Source organism: Protobothrops mucrosquamatus, unplaced genomic scaffold (assembly GCF_001527695.2).
Source record: "Protobothrops mucrosquamatus isolate PMUCROS unplaced genomic scaffold, P.Mucros_1.0 scaffold672, whole genome shotgun sequence".
Lineage (NCBI taxonomy): Eukaryota > Metazoa > Chordata > Lepidosauria > Squamata > Viperidae > Protobothrops > Protobothrops mucrosquamatus.
Window position 1 is genome coordinate 439,288 of NW_015386960.1, and position 19,343 is coordinate 458,630.

A 19,343-nucleotide genomic window follows, 5' to 3' on the forward strand; every position below is an offset into this window, starting at 1 on the left:
GGGGGGGGGGGGGGAGAAACCAAGCCTTATGCCTGTTGCTTGGCATCAGAGAACTGCCCAGGATTTCTCGATCAGGATTCCACAGCTGGAATTTCCAGCCACGCAAAACAGGGGGTGGGTGGTAGCAACCCCAAGCCTCGTGGTTGGGGGGGGGGAGAAGGGAGGGGGGGGTTGCTCAAGAGCCTCTCCTCTTACCGGCAAGCCATCTGCAATCCTGTTCCCAGCATAGACGGTGCCAAATCCCCCACTGCCCAAGACGGAGCCCACTTGATAGATTTTTTCGAAGGGCTCCTTTTCCACTTTCACTAGAGAGGGAAAGAAAAGGGAAAGCGAGGGGTGAACAACGAGGGAAAGTCGAAATCCAGGAGATCAATAGTAGCCAGACAGAAAGCAACCTCAACCTAAGCGGGGGAGGAAAGGGGCGTCTTACCCCCCTCCCCTCCCCTCCCGCGTTTCTTTTTAAAGTCACCAGCAACATTCAACCAAAATCCAAGCGCGGCCAAGCCCAGATTTGGGAATTCATGGATGGGGGCTGTAAAAATCGGGGTGACCGCCAGAATACGACTAACTCTCTGCCTCCCTCTCGTGGCCGTCCGGGGTTTTGCGAGTCAGATCTGCCAGCACCTGGCAAAACCAAGTCTTTCCAAATCTTTTTTTCTTCATCCCTCGGGACAAAATATTTGCCTGCTAGGCTCCTCTCCCGTCGCCCTAACTCCCGGCTAGGATGACAGGGGAACAAAACAAGCCAGATCTCTTCTAACCCCCCCCCCCTTTTGGGGCTTTTTAACAACTGTCGAGATTTTGGAAAGAAAATGAATGAACGACCCGAGTCGATCGCTCGGATCCGCTTGCTCCTCGTCCGCGGCTGACGCGGGAAGGGAGAGGAAACCCTCGTCACGCACATCACACAGGCAATAACACCACGCAACGCACACGGCCGTCCCCCGCCAAGAGAGGCGGGAGGGGGAACGGCAACTCTGCAATTGTTTACCTGGCTGGAGGATCTTCACCGGCAAGTGATCCATGCTGGTTGGGTTGCAAAGATGAGCCAGGGACCCAAATTTGGAGAGTAACATTTTCCCAAGCGAGACCACGGGGAGGAAAGGGGGAGGAAAAAACAAAACAAAACACAACCACAATCACGACGCAAAGGCTTCTTCAGTCAACCAAGGGGAAGGCGGGGGGGGGGCTTGCTGATGAGCGCAACTGAACGGGGCTGACAACGCAGCTCCTTCCCCGGACCGGGAAGGAGGAAAAGCCTCGCTCGCAAGCCGCCGCTGCTGCTGCTCGGCGTCCCCGTCTCTCCCTTCCTCCGTCAACACTTCGAATCAAAATGAAACTTGCAAGTCCGCGGAGTCTAGCAGAGAATCCCAGGAAAATGGATATATGTCCGTTAAGGGGAGGGGAGGAGAGGGGGGGAAATCCACACGCCAATCTTTATTAGAAAAATAGATGTGCCAGCCAAGCGACGGACGGGCTTCGCGTCTTTTTCAGCAGGCAGCCAAGCCTCGGGGGGTCTTCGCTCGTGTCGCGCAAAGAAAACCCACGCGAGCAATACGAGGAATCGATACAATCCAATCCGGGATGTAGCGCCGCAGTGAGGCGGTCGTTGTGGAGCGGCGGCGGCGGCGGCGGCGGCGGCAGCAGGAACAGCAGCTCAGCCTCCGACTGGCACCTCTCTCTTTCTGATCTTCGTTGCACGCAGCAGCGGCCTCTTAACTCTCAATATTTTGGTGGGGGAAGGCAAAAAAAAAGAAAAGAAACAGACACGGTTCTCCAAGTCCGTATCCCTCCGCCGGAGGGAATCGGCGGGGACGCGTCTTTCCTTCTCCCTCCCTCCCTGCTCCCCTCCCACCGCTTCGAATAGGTCCGGAAAGACTCCGCCCTCTCTCTTTAAGCTCAAAGAGGGGGACTGCGGAACCTCGCCCCGTTGTAAATACGGAGGGTGGGGGCGAGGAACTATTTGCTTATAGTAAAGAGACGCGGCGAGTTACTGTCTGAAAAATTCTCATCACAAAATGATACGGAGGAGGAGGGGGAGCGCACCCAAGGAGCGGAAAAAAAAAACCACACACACGCACACACACACAGAAGGGAATGTTCTCTCATTTACATGCGTCGGAGCCAATGAGAGGGGCGGCTCTTTCAAATGAAGGCCTGGCTTCAGCCAATCAAGGGAAAGCGGATTTGGGTATGCATCAGTGAAACTGGGGTGGAGGGGCGCTTACGAGCGCAGGGCGGGAATTCCTGGGCGCGCCTGGCTTCGCGCGTCGCTAACCTGGCGGCGGTGGGGAAGGTCATTCTCGGCAGGGCTGAGCGCTGCGTCGGAAGCGGGAATTCGGGGGAGACGCGGGGCGGGGGCGCAAGGCAGCCGCCATGATCGGCAGGCAGGAGAGGGCTTTCCCCTTCTTGTGGAGGCGGTAAAGCCCCGCTGCCAAACATTAATAAAAACAGTAATAATAACCCCCCCCCCCTCTGCCCAATACAAAAAGCTGCGCCATTTATCGGCAGCCTCCCTCAGCTCGCAAATCTGCAGTAATTTGGCGCCCAAGACCCGCCCGACTTTTGCCTCAGAAATGCAGTTTTGGACGCAGCGTTAACCAGAACGAGGCATCCGAGAAGAAACACGCGCCTGGTCACGCTTCCAAAAGCGAGTCCTCACGAAGGGTTAATAAAAAGCTTCCCGCGATTTAAAAATAAAAAAAAAACAAAAAGGCAAGGAACACCCATCTACTCGTTCTCTCGTAATCCAGAAGCGCTGTTAACGATTTATAGTTGGAGGAGCGAAAAATTCCGCACCGTCGTAGGATGGGCTTTTCCTAAGCAGCAGCCCACCCGTCTTTTGAGGTTGCCACGGACACGCACACGCGTATTCCCTCCAATTTGAAAGCGTTTATGAGGAGTTCCGTCCTCGTCGCCGCCACTCTCCTAAGGCACGGCGGCTGCCCAGGTTGCAACAACACGGGGGGGAAATATATATATATAAAAAAACCCAAAGCACGCCCCTAAGATGTTGCCCAAAGAAAAGCAACAGCACTCCGCTGCCCACGGTATGCAGTCTAGTCTCTTTAATACCCGAAGCCGAACTTTTATTTTTAAAAATGATGCTTTATTTCGAAGAGCACGTTGAATGTTGCAAATCGTTTCTGTAGTTCCTTTAGACGAGAAACCTCAGACCTCCCCCCCCCCATTCCCACGAACAGCCTTACCCCAAACAAACCCTTATTATTTTGTCTGGCACCGCTGGCCCTGGAAATCCACCCAGCGCCACCCACCCACAAAGGCTCTCGGAGACATGCACGCGCGCCGCAGTGTCTCACGTTTTGAATTCTTGCTTGTACGGTACTTAAAAGGCGCCTCGTTGACATCGGGGCTGAGCCGGTGCACCGCCCCTTCTTTTCTACCGGGGGCGCCAAATCAACGAGGAATCGTCCATTCCGAACAGGGAACCCGCTCAGCTGCAGAACGTGCAGATCTGCTGAGCCTTGCACGTTTGTAAGGAGCACCGCATTGGAAGATCAATGTTGGGGTGGGGGGGGGATGGGGTGAGGATCGATAGGCAGATGAGAGAGAGATAGATGGTAAGTATATAGTAGATAGGTGAAACGATACATACATAATAGCCGAGAAAATGGATAGATGGATGGATACAGACAAAATGATAGGAAGAGATAGATGAAAGGTAGATGGTAAATAGGTGATAAGTGGATGGGTGGATGGAAGGAAAGAGAGATAAGATGCATAACAGAGATAAGATGCATAATAGAGCATGGTTAAAAAAAATCAAGGTCACAACCATGGTGGAATCAAAGCTCCATTTGTTTTTTTTCTGTGTCTTGCACATAAAACACACACAAATGGGCTAAGCTTTGATAGCACTGTTGGGACTGCCATCTACAGGACCACAACCTGCAGACACCTTTGGGTAAACAGACAAAAGATAGGTTGTATATTATAAAAAGATATATGAATAGATAATACATACATACGCACTGAAAAAAAGGGTGATAGATTATTGATAAAGAGGTGATAGGTGACAGGCCTCTTCATACCACTTACAGTTTAAAACGCATCTATCACTATCTTTTTTTGTATGTTAAAAAGAAAAAAAATTCATAGCATTCCTCGTAAGGGAGTTACACTCACTCTGTACCTTTTGGTTGCTCATTTGAAAACACTGAAATGTCTGATTACAATGACCAACCAACATGTCCATGCTAATTGTAAGTGGTTATCATACATGTTTAAGCATATGGTAATTGTTTCATAGTTTACAACTTGTATTCCTTTTTTGCAGGACATACAGTTGTAGTCAATTGTGCCTTTAATGGGAATGTTAATTTCTGGGAAAGTAATGGGAAACTGAAGATAACCGCAGTGGAATAAAGAACTGGAAAATAAACTGATTCTTCATAATTCCTCTCCAAACAAGAAGAGGACTTGAGATTGTCAAGATGCTCCAGACAGTTGCTCCTTGCGGGAGACCACAAGACAGTTTACAACTCTTGGAGATGAGACAATAGCCATCTTTTAGCTAAAATCATGTTTGGCATATTCAAAAGGGCATTAGATTTGCGTACTTTCTTTTCTAATCACTTTGGGAAATTGTTAATTGCTTTTCAGTTATTAGGGACTTTTGGATTGACAGGTTTTACAGCATCCTTCAATCCTTAGCAAAAGCAGTTTAAAATCCAAGTTTAAGGACCGTGTGATTGCACCTGTGTGATTTTTACTAACTTTTTGAGGCAGTTGTTTAACAAATGTGGTCATAAAGCAAATCCATTGTTCTCTATGGGGCAGTATTTGCCGGAAACCCAAAATAAACACTGGTTACCAGCAAAAACAAATTGCATTCACATGATTTCAGGGCACTGCAAGTGACAAAAATGCAGTCATGTGACCATGGAGAAGGGCAGAATTTTGAAAGCGAATTGTAAGTCCCAATTTTGTGGTTTGTCATCTCTTTGTACGGTTGCTAAGCTGCCAGTTGCAAGGACTATATTGTATATATTCCTTTTTTACCATTTTTCTTTTTTTCCTTTTCTGCACTTTCTATTTTTTCTTTTTATTCTATTTGTAATATTTTAAATTGTAATTTTTAATAAAATTACTATAAAAACAGTGGAATGTCAAAAATTAAACATGCATATGTAGTGAAAAGAAATGTTTTGCAATCACTAGCTGATTTTTTTTCCTGTTGTGATTCTGTAAGAGAACTATAACTTTCCAACCACAGGATGACTTATGTTCTGAAATATGGAATACAGTGCTCCCAAATAAGAAGGTGGTTCCTTATAACTGATATAGTATTGTTCCCAATAATTTCTCCAGTTTCCTGAAACTTTAGGAGGATGAGCAAAGAAAGTCAGATGCAAACCCCAAAAGGAAAAGAAAAAATGTGTTTAATTTTAGATTAGCTCTGCAATTTTTATATTGAGAATGTCTTTTGCTTTCAATTGTTACCTTATTTAACCTTTGGGTTTCATATGACTTGATGTCTCATTGGGCTTATCAGGGTGTGGATCTGGGGTTATATTATAGTGCTTTAGTCCAAACAGGAGAAATGTGTTCTGTCAGTTACATCTTTCACCATGGCAAGGAGGATATTAACCCAATATGTACCCTAACTTTTAGGTACCCTGAAGATGATGATGAAGATATATATATAGCGAAGGAAGAATTACTGATGAAATCACAGCTTGTTTGGCTGCTGTCATCCTCTAAATGACATTAGCAACTTGATCTTCTAGGACATGGTTTTTGATTCCATGTCATTGTTTTGTTATAAGTGCTAGCAGTTCATTAAAGTAAAAAGGAAGTGAAGAATCACTAGTCTGACCCGTTAGCCTTTTTCTCTCCTCATTTTTCTAACTATTCAGATTATTGGCTCAGGAGTGCTCTGCTATATGTGTTTGTCTTTTAAATCTCTCAGACCCCAAACCAAAAGCAGTTATATCATCAGTGGGCTTCTGAGATGTGAACAAACAAAACAAATATATATATATTTAAAATGACTACCCCTGAAGTATGGCCTTTGTCCATTGAAGTTCCCCACCTGTGTTTTAATATAGAGTGGCCCAGGGACACAGTTATCATGGGTAAGGGTTGAATACTGGAATGTTCATGGGAATACATCACACTTCCAGATGAGGCAGAGTGTAAAGAGAATTAGGAGATTTGCTTTGGTTTTGAATAATGACATGTCTACTTTAGGATTTACAGTTGTTTTCCTTTGTTTCACACGCTGTCAGTTTGCACCAACCTTAATCGGAGAAGGCTCTGAGGTCGAAAAGAATGGTTTTGCCCATCTCTGCCCTGGAACAGCGTATTAGGAGCCAAGATCACAAAAGGAAATGGTGTGCAGGAAAGATTTTAAGATACTGTCAAAAAAAGTCTGGAGAAGATCCTTACTGTATCACAGGTAGAATAAACATTTTTAATCCTCAGAGGCTTCCACTGTATTTGGCAAATACCAACAGAAGATTGTTCTTCAATATTGAGAAAACATAAGACAGATACAATCCAAACCTTAAAATAAGCTTAGTTTTTATGAACACGTACATTTTACACTTGCTGCACCCACTTGGTAATATTAAATCTTACTGACTGGGATGCTCATTTTTCTCAAAGTAAATCGTGCAGCTCTCAGATACAAAAAGTTGCTTTTTGTGATGAGAACTGGTGGATATTTCAAATTATTGGATTGGCTCAAAAGATTTCTCCAATTTTTTTCTCATTTTAGGCCTGTAACATCTGAGATGGCATCTGACTTAATTCTAAGCCAGCTTTGCCTATATACTCCAAAGATATTTTATAGGTTGGTGGGTTAATGCAGGCAAAAAAGCAAAGATATTATTGTAGTTTACAAACATTATATGGTCAGATGGTCATAACTGAATAAAACTATTTTTGCCTCACTATCAGGTATAAGTGAGATTCTATAATGCAAATTATATTTTCGTGGTGTCTGCTACACCTAATTTGCCAGCCCTTTGTCCATTCCTGATAGTGATTGCTTTGAGTATTTTCCCTATCTTATTTGCATTTTCCCCTTTGCTATTTAGTTTTTGCTCAATGATATACTTTAATAACTGACTGAGGCAGAGATTGCAGATAGTCCTTGACTTACAACAGTTCGTTTAGTGACCATTCGAAGTTGCAATGGCACTGAAAAAGTGACTTATGACCGTTTTCACTCTTATGGCTGTTGCAACATCTCCATGGTCATGTGATTAAAATTCAGACGCTTGGCAACTGACTATTTTTATGACAATTGCAGTGTCCCAGGACCATGAGATCACCCTTTACGATCTTCTGACAAGCAAAGTCAATGGGGAAGCCAGATTCATTTAACAACCATGTCACTAACTTAACAATCATGTCACTAACTTAACAACTGCAGTAATTAACTTAACAACTATGGCAAGAAAGGTTATAAAATGGGGCAAAACTCACTTAACAAAAAATTTAGCAACAGAAATGTTGGGCCCAACTGTAATTTGAGATGGGCAGTTACATAAATTGAACAAACAAACTAAATAAATGCAAGTATCATGGGTTCAACAGTCTTCCTACTAAAGAATGGGACAAGCAGCCATATGGAAGATTACAGCATGGAAACTCACACACTTGCTCCACTTAAAGAAGGTCCCTTCCACTACAATCTTTCAGACAACATATGTTAAAAACCACAGTCAGTCTAGGGACTAAGGAACTTGTTTTGACAAAAAGTAAATGAATTGAAGCAACATAAACCCAAATGACATAAACCAGCCTTGCATATACAGTAAGCCATGTGTGTTCAGCAAGCTACAGGGAAGCAAAAATGAAAAAGAAAAATCATATATTGGATTTTTAAAAGTGATGTTTTGTTCCCTGGATTGTAGACATAACAGATGTGATTCAAATTGCTATGCAGAGGCGGACTAGTACAAATTTTTGTTTTACCCTTGCACAATTTTATAGCCTTATTTGCTGGGGTGGAGATAATAAACAACTATAGGGCGGTATATATGGCATCAACACTGTTAAAGACAGAGATACCACACATCTAAAACTTACCATCATTGGAATTTGCATCTGCAAAGTTTAAGACAAAATTAGGTATGTGGTATATGTGGGGAGACAAAGTTAATCAAACCAATATTTTTTTTCAAACTTAGCAGCTTTAAGTTGTATGGAATACTGGGAATTGAAATTCACACATCTTAAAACTAACAAGTTTGATCTAGACTGTAATCCTTCTTTGCACATAAAGAATAGTCTGTACTGTATGTATATATACTGTATATTATGTATGCCCTAATTAGAAGACTCTTGATGTACTAGGCAGGAACATAACATGTTTTATTATTATTTATTAAAAACAGTTGGATCTAATGGTTAAGTTACTAGCCTAGAAAACGGAAGAATGGGAGTTTTAGTCCTTAGTCATGAAAGCAAGCTGGGTGACTTAGGGCCAGTCACTCACTCTGAGCCAAACTCACTTCACAGATTTGTTGTTATGGAGAAAATAGGAGGTGGACATGTTCACCACTTTGAGTTATTTGTAAACACAATAAAGGCAGGGTACAGGTTAAAAGATGGTGGCATTAAAATGTTTTCATTCCTTATGAAGAAATAAAGAGGGGAAAAGCTACAGACAGCTATCTCCTGCTTAAAGGCCTGCTATTACTTTATTAATTTCATACACAAGAGAGAGGGAGGGAGAGAGGGAGGAAGAGAGATGAGATAGATTTCCAGTCACATATTCAGCATCATATCTCATTTGGTCTTGATCTGAGCTGGAATACTAAACTGATCTGGAATACGGCATCCAGTTTTGGTCACCACATTATAAAAATAAAATGTTGAGACTTTTGAAAGAGTGCAGAAAAAAACCAACCAAGATTATTAAGGGCCTAGAGACTAAAACATGAAGAAAGTTTACAAGAATTGGGTATGGCTAGTTAAGTGAAAAAAAGGATTAGGGATGGATGACATGATAGCAGTGGTCCAATATTTGAGGGATTGCCATAAAGAAAAGGGAGTCAACTTATTTTTCAAAGCACCAGAAAACAGGACAAGAAGCAATGGATGGAAACTAACCAAGGAGATAAGATAAGCAACCTAGAACTAAGGAGAAACTTCCTAACACTGAGAACAATTTACCAGTGGAACAGCTTGCCTTGAGAAGTTGTGTGTGCTCCATCACTGGAGGCTTTTAAGAAGAGACTGGACAACCACTTGTCTAGAATGGTATAGGGTCTCCTGCCTGAGCAGGGTGTTGGATTAGAACAGAGTTTCCCAACCTTTCCGGATTGGCAGTCCAGAGGCAAAGGGAGGAGCAGGGAAATGTGCACACACGTGCATGCACAAATGGGCATTCGCATGATGGTGGTGCTAGCACCTGAGCGTATGCGCAAGTGGGCTGCGTGTACCCGCAGTGGCGCTGGCGGCGGTGCTGGTGCCTGTATGCATATGCAAATGGGCTACTAGCACTATGTATGTGTGCAAACAGGCCGCTATTGTCCGTGTGCCCACTCAAACTGGGCCGCTAGCACTCACACGGCGGTGCTAATGCAAGGGTGTGTGTGTACGCACATGCACGCACTCGCCAGCTATTCCTGCGGCCCGGTGGCCAACAGTCCATGGCCCGATATTGTGCTACGGACCACAGGTTGGAGACCCCTGGATTAGAAGACCTCCAACTCTGTTATTCTGAGCTTTGTGACATTAGGGATAGCCATCCACAGAGATCCAGATGCAGCAGGATTGGTTTATTCTCTCATCATGGCCTACAGCACAGGACTGTGATGGTGGGAGAAAATTGGAGGAAGCATTCTGCTTCTGTATTTGAGCTTTTGGAGGAAAGGCTAGATACATAAAGCCAAATTTACAAAAGTTCCTGTCATCTCAAAGTAAGATTCAAATGTTAATGTTAGAATTCTCTGACAATGAAGATGCAAAGATGGGGTGGAACTTCAATTCCCAGAATTTCCCAGACAAGTTGGCTAGGGAATTTTGGGAGTTGAAGTCCTCCCGTCTTGAACTGTTTCAGATTGAGAAACACTGCCCTTACTAGCTGAAAGTATTTCTCCATCTTGCTGGGGAATTCTGGGAGTTGAAATCCATCCATCTTACAGTTACTCAGGTTAGGAAACACTAGTTTAGAGCAAACACAGTGAGGATGGGGGAGCCATTAGCTCATGGCATCTTAAGAAAAGATAGCTAGGCTGGAATTTGTGTTTGACATAAACATTGAGCCTTATTATGAAAAGAGTAAACCCACTCATCTCAAAGTATGACCCAAAGGTTGCTGTAACTGAAAGGGACTGTGCTTGTTCCTTGGAATATAAATGATTAACCAACTAACTTGGCACAAATTCTATTGTGGACTTTGCCACTGGTGCAGAGGCCAATGCAGTCTGTCGTTACCTTTAATGACTTATTACCCATTAATGTTGGTAATCATCCATATCAGCAGTGAGTGAATTGCATACACTTATATAATGTTGTCTTATGTAATAGGTACTACCAAATTTATTAAAGCAGCTAAGGGTTTATGAACTCATTTTAGATCTGAAATCTAATTTTTCAGGGTTGGCTTCATCGTGTGTTTTTCCCCTCTCATCACGTGTTCTGAATAGGTATTTGTTGTAGTTTGCTGGGGTGAAGATTCTGCAGGGAAGGTCAAAAAATTCAAGATGGTAGCTGCCACCACACAGTCAAAGCCTACCCCTTTTTATGTGCTGTGCATACATGTAAAAAAATGGGGCTTTGATCATGCTATCATCTTACCTTTTTTCTCTCTCCACAGAAAGCCCCTGGTAGGCTTAATTATGGTGGTGAAAAAAATCTTGTGTTTCATGTAAATATACAATATATTACTGCTTTACTAATCATGAAAGGCCACTAACTTTCTTAATATTCTAGTCCCTTCTGTATAGGAATAGTTTTAGGGATGTTCTCCTAAGTTTAGGGAAATCAGTTTAGGAATATTTGAACATAGTATTCCCCCTATTAATATTATACCAATTGGGTTCTTCATTTCTTATGTATATTGGTTTGGATCAACTTTAAAAGGCATTTCATAATTTCAGGAGTGAATGATGAACTTTTCGAGAGCCATGGATGGGGTTGTAATGATTGGCCCCAGTTCTTCAAGTGATTCATTGATTAATTTGCAGCATGTGCAACCAGCCTCAATTGCAAGGTTCTGGGTGATGCAAAACATGAGCAAATAATACAGACACTAAAATAAACAAGAAATCTTATGCTGGTTAGGATGAACACTACCATTCCATTAGGTCAAAGACACGGTGGCTTCATGAGACTCAAAGTCAACATTCTCCAAATGACTAGAGGGGAAGGATTTTTTAGAGGCCTGAAGCTCATAGTGGAGAGAGCAGGAACTGTGCGTGGAATCTGCAATTTTCTTTTCTGCCCACGCAATTTGGCATTGCAAAAGATGATCAGGAAGGGCACTGGAGTTCAAAAAGTTTAAGACACCAAGTTCTGTGCGCAACCCTGAGGATCTGTTTTATAAACATTATTGTAGGAAACATTATTGTATTGAAAGGAAAGTGTAAGAATGCAAAAGATACAAAAAAGATGTAAAGATAATGGGATTCTATAAAGAACAGATAGAATTTGATCAAATACTTTTAAAAACAGATGAAAACTTGATTAAGAAACTTTACAGATTTCTTCTAAAGCTGAAGATGGAAGAAGAACAAGTAAAAGAAATGATGATAATATGGGCAAAAAACTTTGGATACTCTATAGATTTAGAAGATTGACAAAAATTTTGAGATAGAAACATTAAACTGACTAAAGCAGCTTCATATAAAGAAAATTTGTATAAAATGTTTTATAGGTGGCACATGACACCAGTAAGACTAGCGAAAATGTTCAAAAATGTTTCAAACAATTGTTGGAAATGTAAACAAAAGCCAAGTACCTACTATCATATCTGGTGGGTATGCCCTAGTGCAGTGATGGCGAACGTTTTAGAGACCGAGTGCCCAAACTGCAACCCAAAACCCACTTATGCATCGTCGGGTGCCGGGTGGGTGTGGCCCATTGGGTAGGTGTGGCCCATTGGGTGGGCGTGGCTGCGGTGGTTACAGCAGACTGGGTGGGACTAAAAAGTTCAATCGATCAATTCCAACTTTGCAAGATCTTTTTTTTTCCCCGCGAGAAGTTGAAATTGACTGATTGATGGAACCTTTTTTTTTTGTACACGGCGGCGGAGGCCTAAAGCGAAAAGGTTTAAAACCCAGCTGAAGGCCTAGGATTGGGGTGATGGCACACGTGCCCACAGAGAGGGCTCTGAGTGCCGCCTCTGGCACCCGTGCCATAGGTTCGCCACCACTGCCCTAGTGCGAAATTTTTTTGGCTTAAGATTCACATATGGTTAGAAAAGATGACTAAAATACAGATAGAATTTAAACCAGAATTGTTTCTGTTAGGAATACTTGGAGTCAAGTACAAGAAGGAGAATGAGTTTTTAATATTGCATATATTGACAGCAGTGAGAATAGCATTTGCCCAATATTGGAAAAATGAAAATTTAACATCTGAAGAGATCATAATTAAGAAAATATTTAGAATGTACAAAAATGGATAGATTAACTTTAGAGATTAAAGAGAAAGAAGACTCAGTTGACTTTAAAACACGGCACAACTTTTACCAATGGTCAGCAAAACGAACTAGTGAGAAATGATTGTGATATTTAACGGCGAATATATTTTAATAAGATGAAGGATATGTAATGATTAACTGATACTGTTTATGAATATTGTTTCTCATATTTACTATAGCTATTTACTATTATATTAATAGTTATTGAACATATGTACCCGGACAATAGTCTGTTTGCTAAAGCTTGAAAATGTTATTAGGGGGCAACCCCAATGTTGTTCCCAATCCTGTCCCATCCCCAATCCTGATTCCAATCCCAACCCGAACCTTAATCCCCATCCTGATCCTATCCCTTCCCAACCTTATAAAACTCAATAAAAATTTTATTTAAAAAAAATCTTGTGTTTCATGTAAATATACAATATATTACTGCTTTACTAATCATGAAAGGCCACTAACTTTCTGCCTAATATTCTAGTCCCTTCTGTATAGGAATGGTTTTAGGGATGTTCTCCTAAGTTTAGAGGAATCAGTTTAGGGAATATTTGAACATAGTATTCCCCTATTAATATTATACCAATTGAGTTCTTCATTTCTTATGTATATTGGTTTGGATCAACTTTAAAAGGCATTTCATAACTTCAGGAGTGAATGATGAATTTTTCGAGAGCCATGGATGGGGTTGTAATGATTGGCCCCAGTTCTTCAAGTGATTTATTGATTAATTTGCAGCATGTGCAACCAGCCTCAATTGCAAGGTTCTGGGTGATGCAGAACATGAGCAAATAATACAGACACTAAAATAAACAAGAAATCTTATGCAGGTTAGGATGAACACCACCATTCCATTAGGTCAAAGACACGGTGGCTTCATGAGACTCAAAATCAGCATTCTCGAAATGACTAGAGGGGAAGGATTTTTTAGAGGTCTGAAGCTCATAGTGGAGAGAGCAGGAACTGTGCTTGGAATCTGCAATTTTCTTTTCTGCCCACGCAATTTGGTATTACAAAAGATGATCAGGAAGGGCACTGGAGTTCAAAAAGTTTAAGACACCAAGTTCTGTGTGCAACCCTGAGGATCTGTTTTATAAACACTATTGTAGGAAACATTGTATTGAAAGGAAAGTGTAAGAATGCAAAAGGCCCTGTTTTATAATCTCAGATTAAGGAACATGATTATTCTTACTAAATGCTTTGTCCCCGGATAACTGATATATTGTGTTTACACACAAGCGGCACATGACTGATGGTTAAAGGTAACTTGCTCTTGTGATTTTATCTAGTGCACTTGCCATGTGTTTTGATTTTACAGTCACTGTTTCTGGATTTGTTTCATAATCAGTGTTACAACTCTCTTGTTTTGTACAGTATTTCTTCAGGTATAGTCCTATACTTGATTTCCTGGAAAAAAATTCCATGGAATTACTTATTACTAAGTACTTACTCAGAATTCAGTTCTCTGAAGTTCCACATAGGTTATGTACAATCAACTATATCTAAGTATTAATATTTAGCAATTAAGTAAATGACTTACTAAACATTTGGGCAGATAGAGCATCTGTGGCCATAGTTTTTCTCTTCCGGCTTTTCATTCTTTATTTTGGTTTTACTAAATTCCAGTTCTATGATTACTTGCTTACATTAAGTCCTGCTGGAATTAGGAATCTGGATTCAAGACTAGGTGAATGATTTCCATTTGTGCAATGGGACATCCCTGTATTTTGCTCTCTGTTGCCTTTGGAGGTCCCTTTTGGGAAAGGAAAGTGGTATTCCCAGTTTTCACAAAGAGCTACTTACTTGGGAGAGCTTCCTTAAATCCAGAAGATTAAGAAACTTTTTGTAAATCTGCATTATCTGTTCTTGATAATAAGATGTATATTCCATCTTTCTGCCTTTATAGACTTTAGTGAATCTTAACTTCACAGCAGGTTGCATTGTTAATCACAGGATCAAAAATAAAAAACAAACACCAGATTGTGATCTTTTTGGAAAAAAAGTATGTAAAAGAGTATGTAAAAGTAATAAAAAGAAGATGTTTTGTGTTGCTTGATTTATTGTTATTTTTTTTTAAAATACCAGCTTCTCAAAGTCTGCTCAATGTCACTTATAAAAAATATCAGAATTAATATCAAAGTTAAACCAAATGTAAAATTCATATATTTGCTTTCTTTGCCTACCACTCTCCAGTTGTTTTAAAATTATAATTGTTATCATACTAGACAACAGGCTGGAATAATATGAGTTGGAGTCCAAGAAATGCAGAAGTCAACAATTTGGGGAAGATTATTATAAACAATACAATTATATTAATTTTTAAGAAGATGTAAACCCAGAAAACTGGAATATTTGGGGGATAAAAAGTGAATATAGCTGGAAATATCTAGGTAGGAAGTGAAAGCTAGTGATCTAAGAACGCACACAAGGAGATCTAGAAAATATAAATCATACTGTTGCTTCTGTGAAATATAAAAAGCCTCATTTTACGACCTTGTAATCCCTAGTACCATAGCACAAAAGAAAAAGTCTCACAGAGAATCAAGAATGATCTTTACATACTTAGGGCAGAAGATAATAATGAATGTTGAGTATTGTTTGTTTTTTATAAATAGAATGTCTCTATCCAATAAATTTCATATACTTTGCTATTTAACTGTTTTAATTTCCATTAAAGAATCTCAGAAATAGAAATTGGTACAGATGATAAACATTGCCAGAAACATTTTTCCATCTCTCTTCAGTGATCTCTGAGCAGAAGGAATGACTGTTGCTTTTCGATTGTAGATAATCCTATTATGTTTGGGAAACCTCTGCTGACTTGCAAAGTGTGTAGTAGAGTAACATCAAAATAGGTTGCATTCCAGGAATCCCTTTGTAGGGTGTGTAGAAACTTTGTTTACATGCCTGATCTTCTCAAGATGATCTCTTATAATGCTTCATTATCATGCTTTTATCTCTCTCTCTCTCTCTAATGAATTAAAAAAATCCCTGTGCATGGGAGAGTGAGAACAAGAATGTGTGGGTAATGTGAAACCTGAATGCTGTCCTGTGGATCAGATAAGGTTGAAAGAAGGGTGTTTTCATCCAAGCATCACTTTGTGGTGGCTTTCAGCTTAACTATTCAAAGGATAATGTGTAACTCCACCTTTTTCTTTACCTTAGTCATTTTCTTCTTCAAAATAGTTTCTTACAAAGAAGCAGGTGTAAGTCAAGTATCCTTTTCTTTTTTTCTCATCATCCCAATGTATTATATATTACATGTTTGCAAATTTGAGTAAATCTGCATAGGTATACTGCTTGTTTAGCTTTATTTACTTTAATTGTCCACAGAATCCTAATAATGATAGTAGCAGATGTTTGCCAATGAAGATGTTCCAGCAGGAGAATGGATTGCATTTTTCAACGATTTTAGCTTTGGAATATTATTATAGCATAAGAAAAGAAAGATTTGTTAAAAACTACTAAAAACAAATCCTACATGGTTGTGAAGAAAATCTGTTTTAGGGAGTAGGCATCATACGAATGCACATAGTGGAAATGCACATAGTGGAAATTATGAGAAGATATATTAGCATTATACAGTTTCCAAGATATATCCATAGAGTGGTTTCCACATTCGCTGCATTACAGTAATCTAGTTTAAATATGTCCCAGCTAATGGCTAGCATTGTAATACTCATTTTCTTAGGAAGACGCTGAAGTGTTGCACAAGGCAACACTTGTTAGTTTTTAATTTGAAATCTTATTTTATGCATGAAGACAAGAAAACTGATACACGTTAGTGATGTCTCTATCATGCATGCAAAAATCAACATTTTAAGAACATTTTAAAGCCAGGTTTTTTTGCCTTGTTTTTTATCTTATGATTGTTTGACTGCTAATATTATATTATATTCAGGAGTAGGCATAGTTATCAAATGCTAACATCCGCTAGTACATAAAAAGCAATGAAAGATAGTGTACTTGAAAGCGGTAGTTACACTAAGCACAATTACAAAGTGTTCTTTTATTTACAGATCCTCTGAAGAGGCACCTGAGTTTTTGCCAGGAGCTGACTGCTATTTGTGGAGCCTGCCTTCTTTTTATACTGTTTTCAAAAATGTTTCAAACTCTTTTCAGCTGAACTTTATTTTCTAAATCTGCTCAATATAGCATGGTTCTCCAATTTATCTGTAAGTTTGAGAAGGAGCCCTTCTCTTTATGATCACAGAAATAATTAGGGGTGGAGAAGCTTTGAATTTTGGAGGGTTTCTTTGTGCGATAGAAGATAGTTATAAACAAATTCAGCATCCCTTCTCCCTCTTTAAAATTACACTATAGATTGTCATAGACTTAAAACCACAACTGAGCACGAAATTTCTGTTTTGATTGAGACATTATTCAGTGAGTTTTGCCCCATTTTATTGACTTTTTTTGCCACAATTGTTAAGTGAATATAGAATCTGCAGGAGGAAAAGGTATGATCTATTTTGGTAATGGGTTTGATGACTAATCTCTGATTGACTTTGGGTTATTTAGCACAGAAAGTAATGCATCTACTTTATGACTAACTTGCTATGTTTTTTTTTTAATAATGAACAAATATCCTTCAATAATAGCATGACTAGAAAATGATTTTAAAAGATTAAATCTATACAAATATTTTAATTAAACATATTAATTAAACATTAATTAAACATGTTAGAAAGTGATGTTTGAAACATTAATTTATCTCGTCTTCTGTTGTTTAAAATATTCTTAAATTTGGGGTATGATAGTTTGTTCCAAGTAGGAAGCATAATTTGCATGGTGTTTACTTGCAGTGTAATAGATTTTTAGCAAATGATTCTTATTTAATGAACTGTGATCTGAACAGATGTTGCTTATAAGCAAACATTTTGCCTTGTTGATTTCTTTCTTCTTTAAGTGCTTCACCAGAACACTGTTATATCTGAGTAATCATGTTTGTGATGCTATGCAACAAAAGTGAGCAATTGTTGAGAAAGCAAATACTTTTAGTCATATAACATTCATGAAGGCAATAAAGTTATCTTGTTGGCTGCTATACCTGGAAAATATTATTTGCTTTTCATGCCACATTGGACCAGAATGATTTTTTTTTTAAAGTTAAATTTTTACGAAAGGGAAATATTAAATCATTTTATGCATTTGAAATCATTCCAAACTGGCATTGATTCAATAATTGATTGCCTTTTATATCCCATTGCAGCTCTCTCTGACCAATACTATTGCCACATTAACCATACAAAGTTCCAAACAGTGATCAAAACTCCAGTCCTTCTACATGAAGATGTTATGCTTCTCATGATGTGCATGTTGACCTCTATTAAAGGACTGAAGTAATTTCATTCTTACAAGGAGCTCGTATGTTTGAATGCACTGGGGGTGTTCATAGAATTCCAAAACAAAAGATATGAATGTAGCAAATTTAGAACAGCACATTGTCTATGTAAAAAAATAGAACTACTTTGATTAAAACTGGGTTAGGACTGGAGAGAATACCAAATTAGTCATGAGACTCATTAAGTCATTACATCTCAGTTTATGTGGAGCATAGACTTCTCATGATATTAAAAAGGGAGAGATCTAATCTATGCCACCTTTAATTTTTGGAGGAATAGTGGGCTGGAAGTATACCTAAATAAGTAAGATTAAAGTCCAAACTAGAATATCATGATTTGTAAGTTGCAAGTTACAATGGAAATTGTAAACTAACGAGAATGGGATGAAGTCAGAGTCTGAGTTGGGTCATTTCACATTGACTGAATGTTTGAGTCAATGTATCATATTATTTGGGGGAGAAATATGAAAAAACGAAGTTTTACACTAGCCAGCAATCTAGTTGCCATCTTGAATCCCAGTTATATTACATATGTACTTCAGGAGTATGAGCTCAACAATAAAATCTGTTACAATTTGTGAGGATACTCATTTAAGAGGATACATGAAGAAAAATATACATTAATGGGTAAATGTGCCATTATTGTTTTATCATAAGGATTTTTTTTCCTATGGGACAAACCATGGCTTTTTCAAGACTTTGAGAGTTGTACTGGCAATTAAGCCTAGTCTTTGATCATGGAATCCAGCAGATTCAAGGCCTCTTAAAGAACTCCATTCGTAGTTTTTTGTGGAATGATAGATTTTTATATTTGCTTCACTGCAGCTAAATACATTGCTGCAAGACAGCTACCAGTAGGGAATCTCTTTATGCCAAGCAAAAGGACTGTCAGCTTGCTGTTCTTTGTGCATTTTCCCACCAACAGCTTTCCTGAAGATGAGCCAATGCAGCAAGTTTTAACTCGTAGTTTCACTGGTTTACCAACTATTTCATACTGAAACTGTGGGAATTACTCAACTGCTGGAGCTAGATTATGATCAGAGTTTTGCCAGAGTATACTTAGACTATGTCCGTTCTAATAAGGAGTATAATTAGAATAGCATTACATGAAAAGAGAGCCTTACCTAGTTTGTTTGTAAAGGTGACAGAGAGGAAGAATTGTAAGATCAATCAAGCTAGAAAGAAAACAACAAAATTATGTTCCTAATTGCAGTACTTCAAAAACATTTCATTTTGCTTTTACACACTAAGCTCATATTAAAGTAATGATTTAATTATAGAAGACTATGTATAAATATCTGTTTAGGGCAGATATCAAGACTGGAAGATTTGTGAGCATTTTTCCGACAGGGTGGAGTATGGGCAATATTGCTAATGGTC

General features: G+C 39.5%; 1 protein-coding gene across 1 annotated transcript in view; it reads right to left on the reverse strand.

Moving 5' to 3' along the window:
- The window catches only part of PIM3 (Pim-3 proto-oncogene, serine/threonine kinase), a 3,509-nt gene extending 2,406 nt beyond the window's left edge, over positions 1 to 1,103 (reverse strand). Inside the window, exons 1-2 of the mRNA XM_015818067.1 lie at positions 992 to 1,103; positions 130 to 305 (exon numbers count right to left, since the gene is read on the reverse strand). Of these exons, the coding sequence (XP_015673553.1) occupies positions 130 to 305; positions 992 to 1,076 (261 nt within the window). The 5' untranslated portion in view covers positions 1,077 to 1,103. The remainder of the gene's footprint in view (positions 1 to 129; positions 306 to 991) is intronic.
- Between the last annotated feature and the right edge of the window lie 18,240 nt (positions 1,104 to 19,343).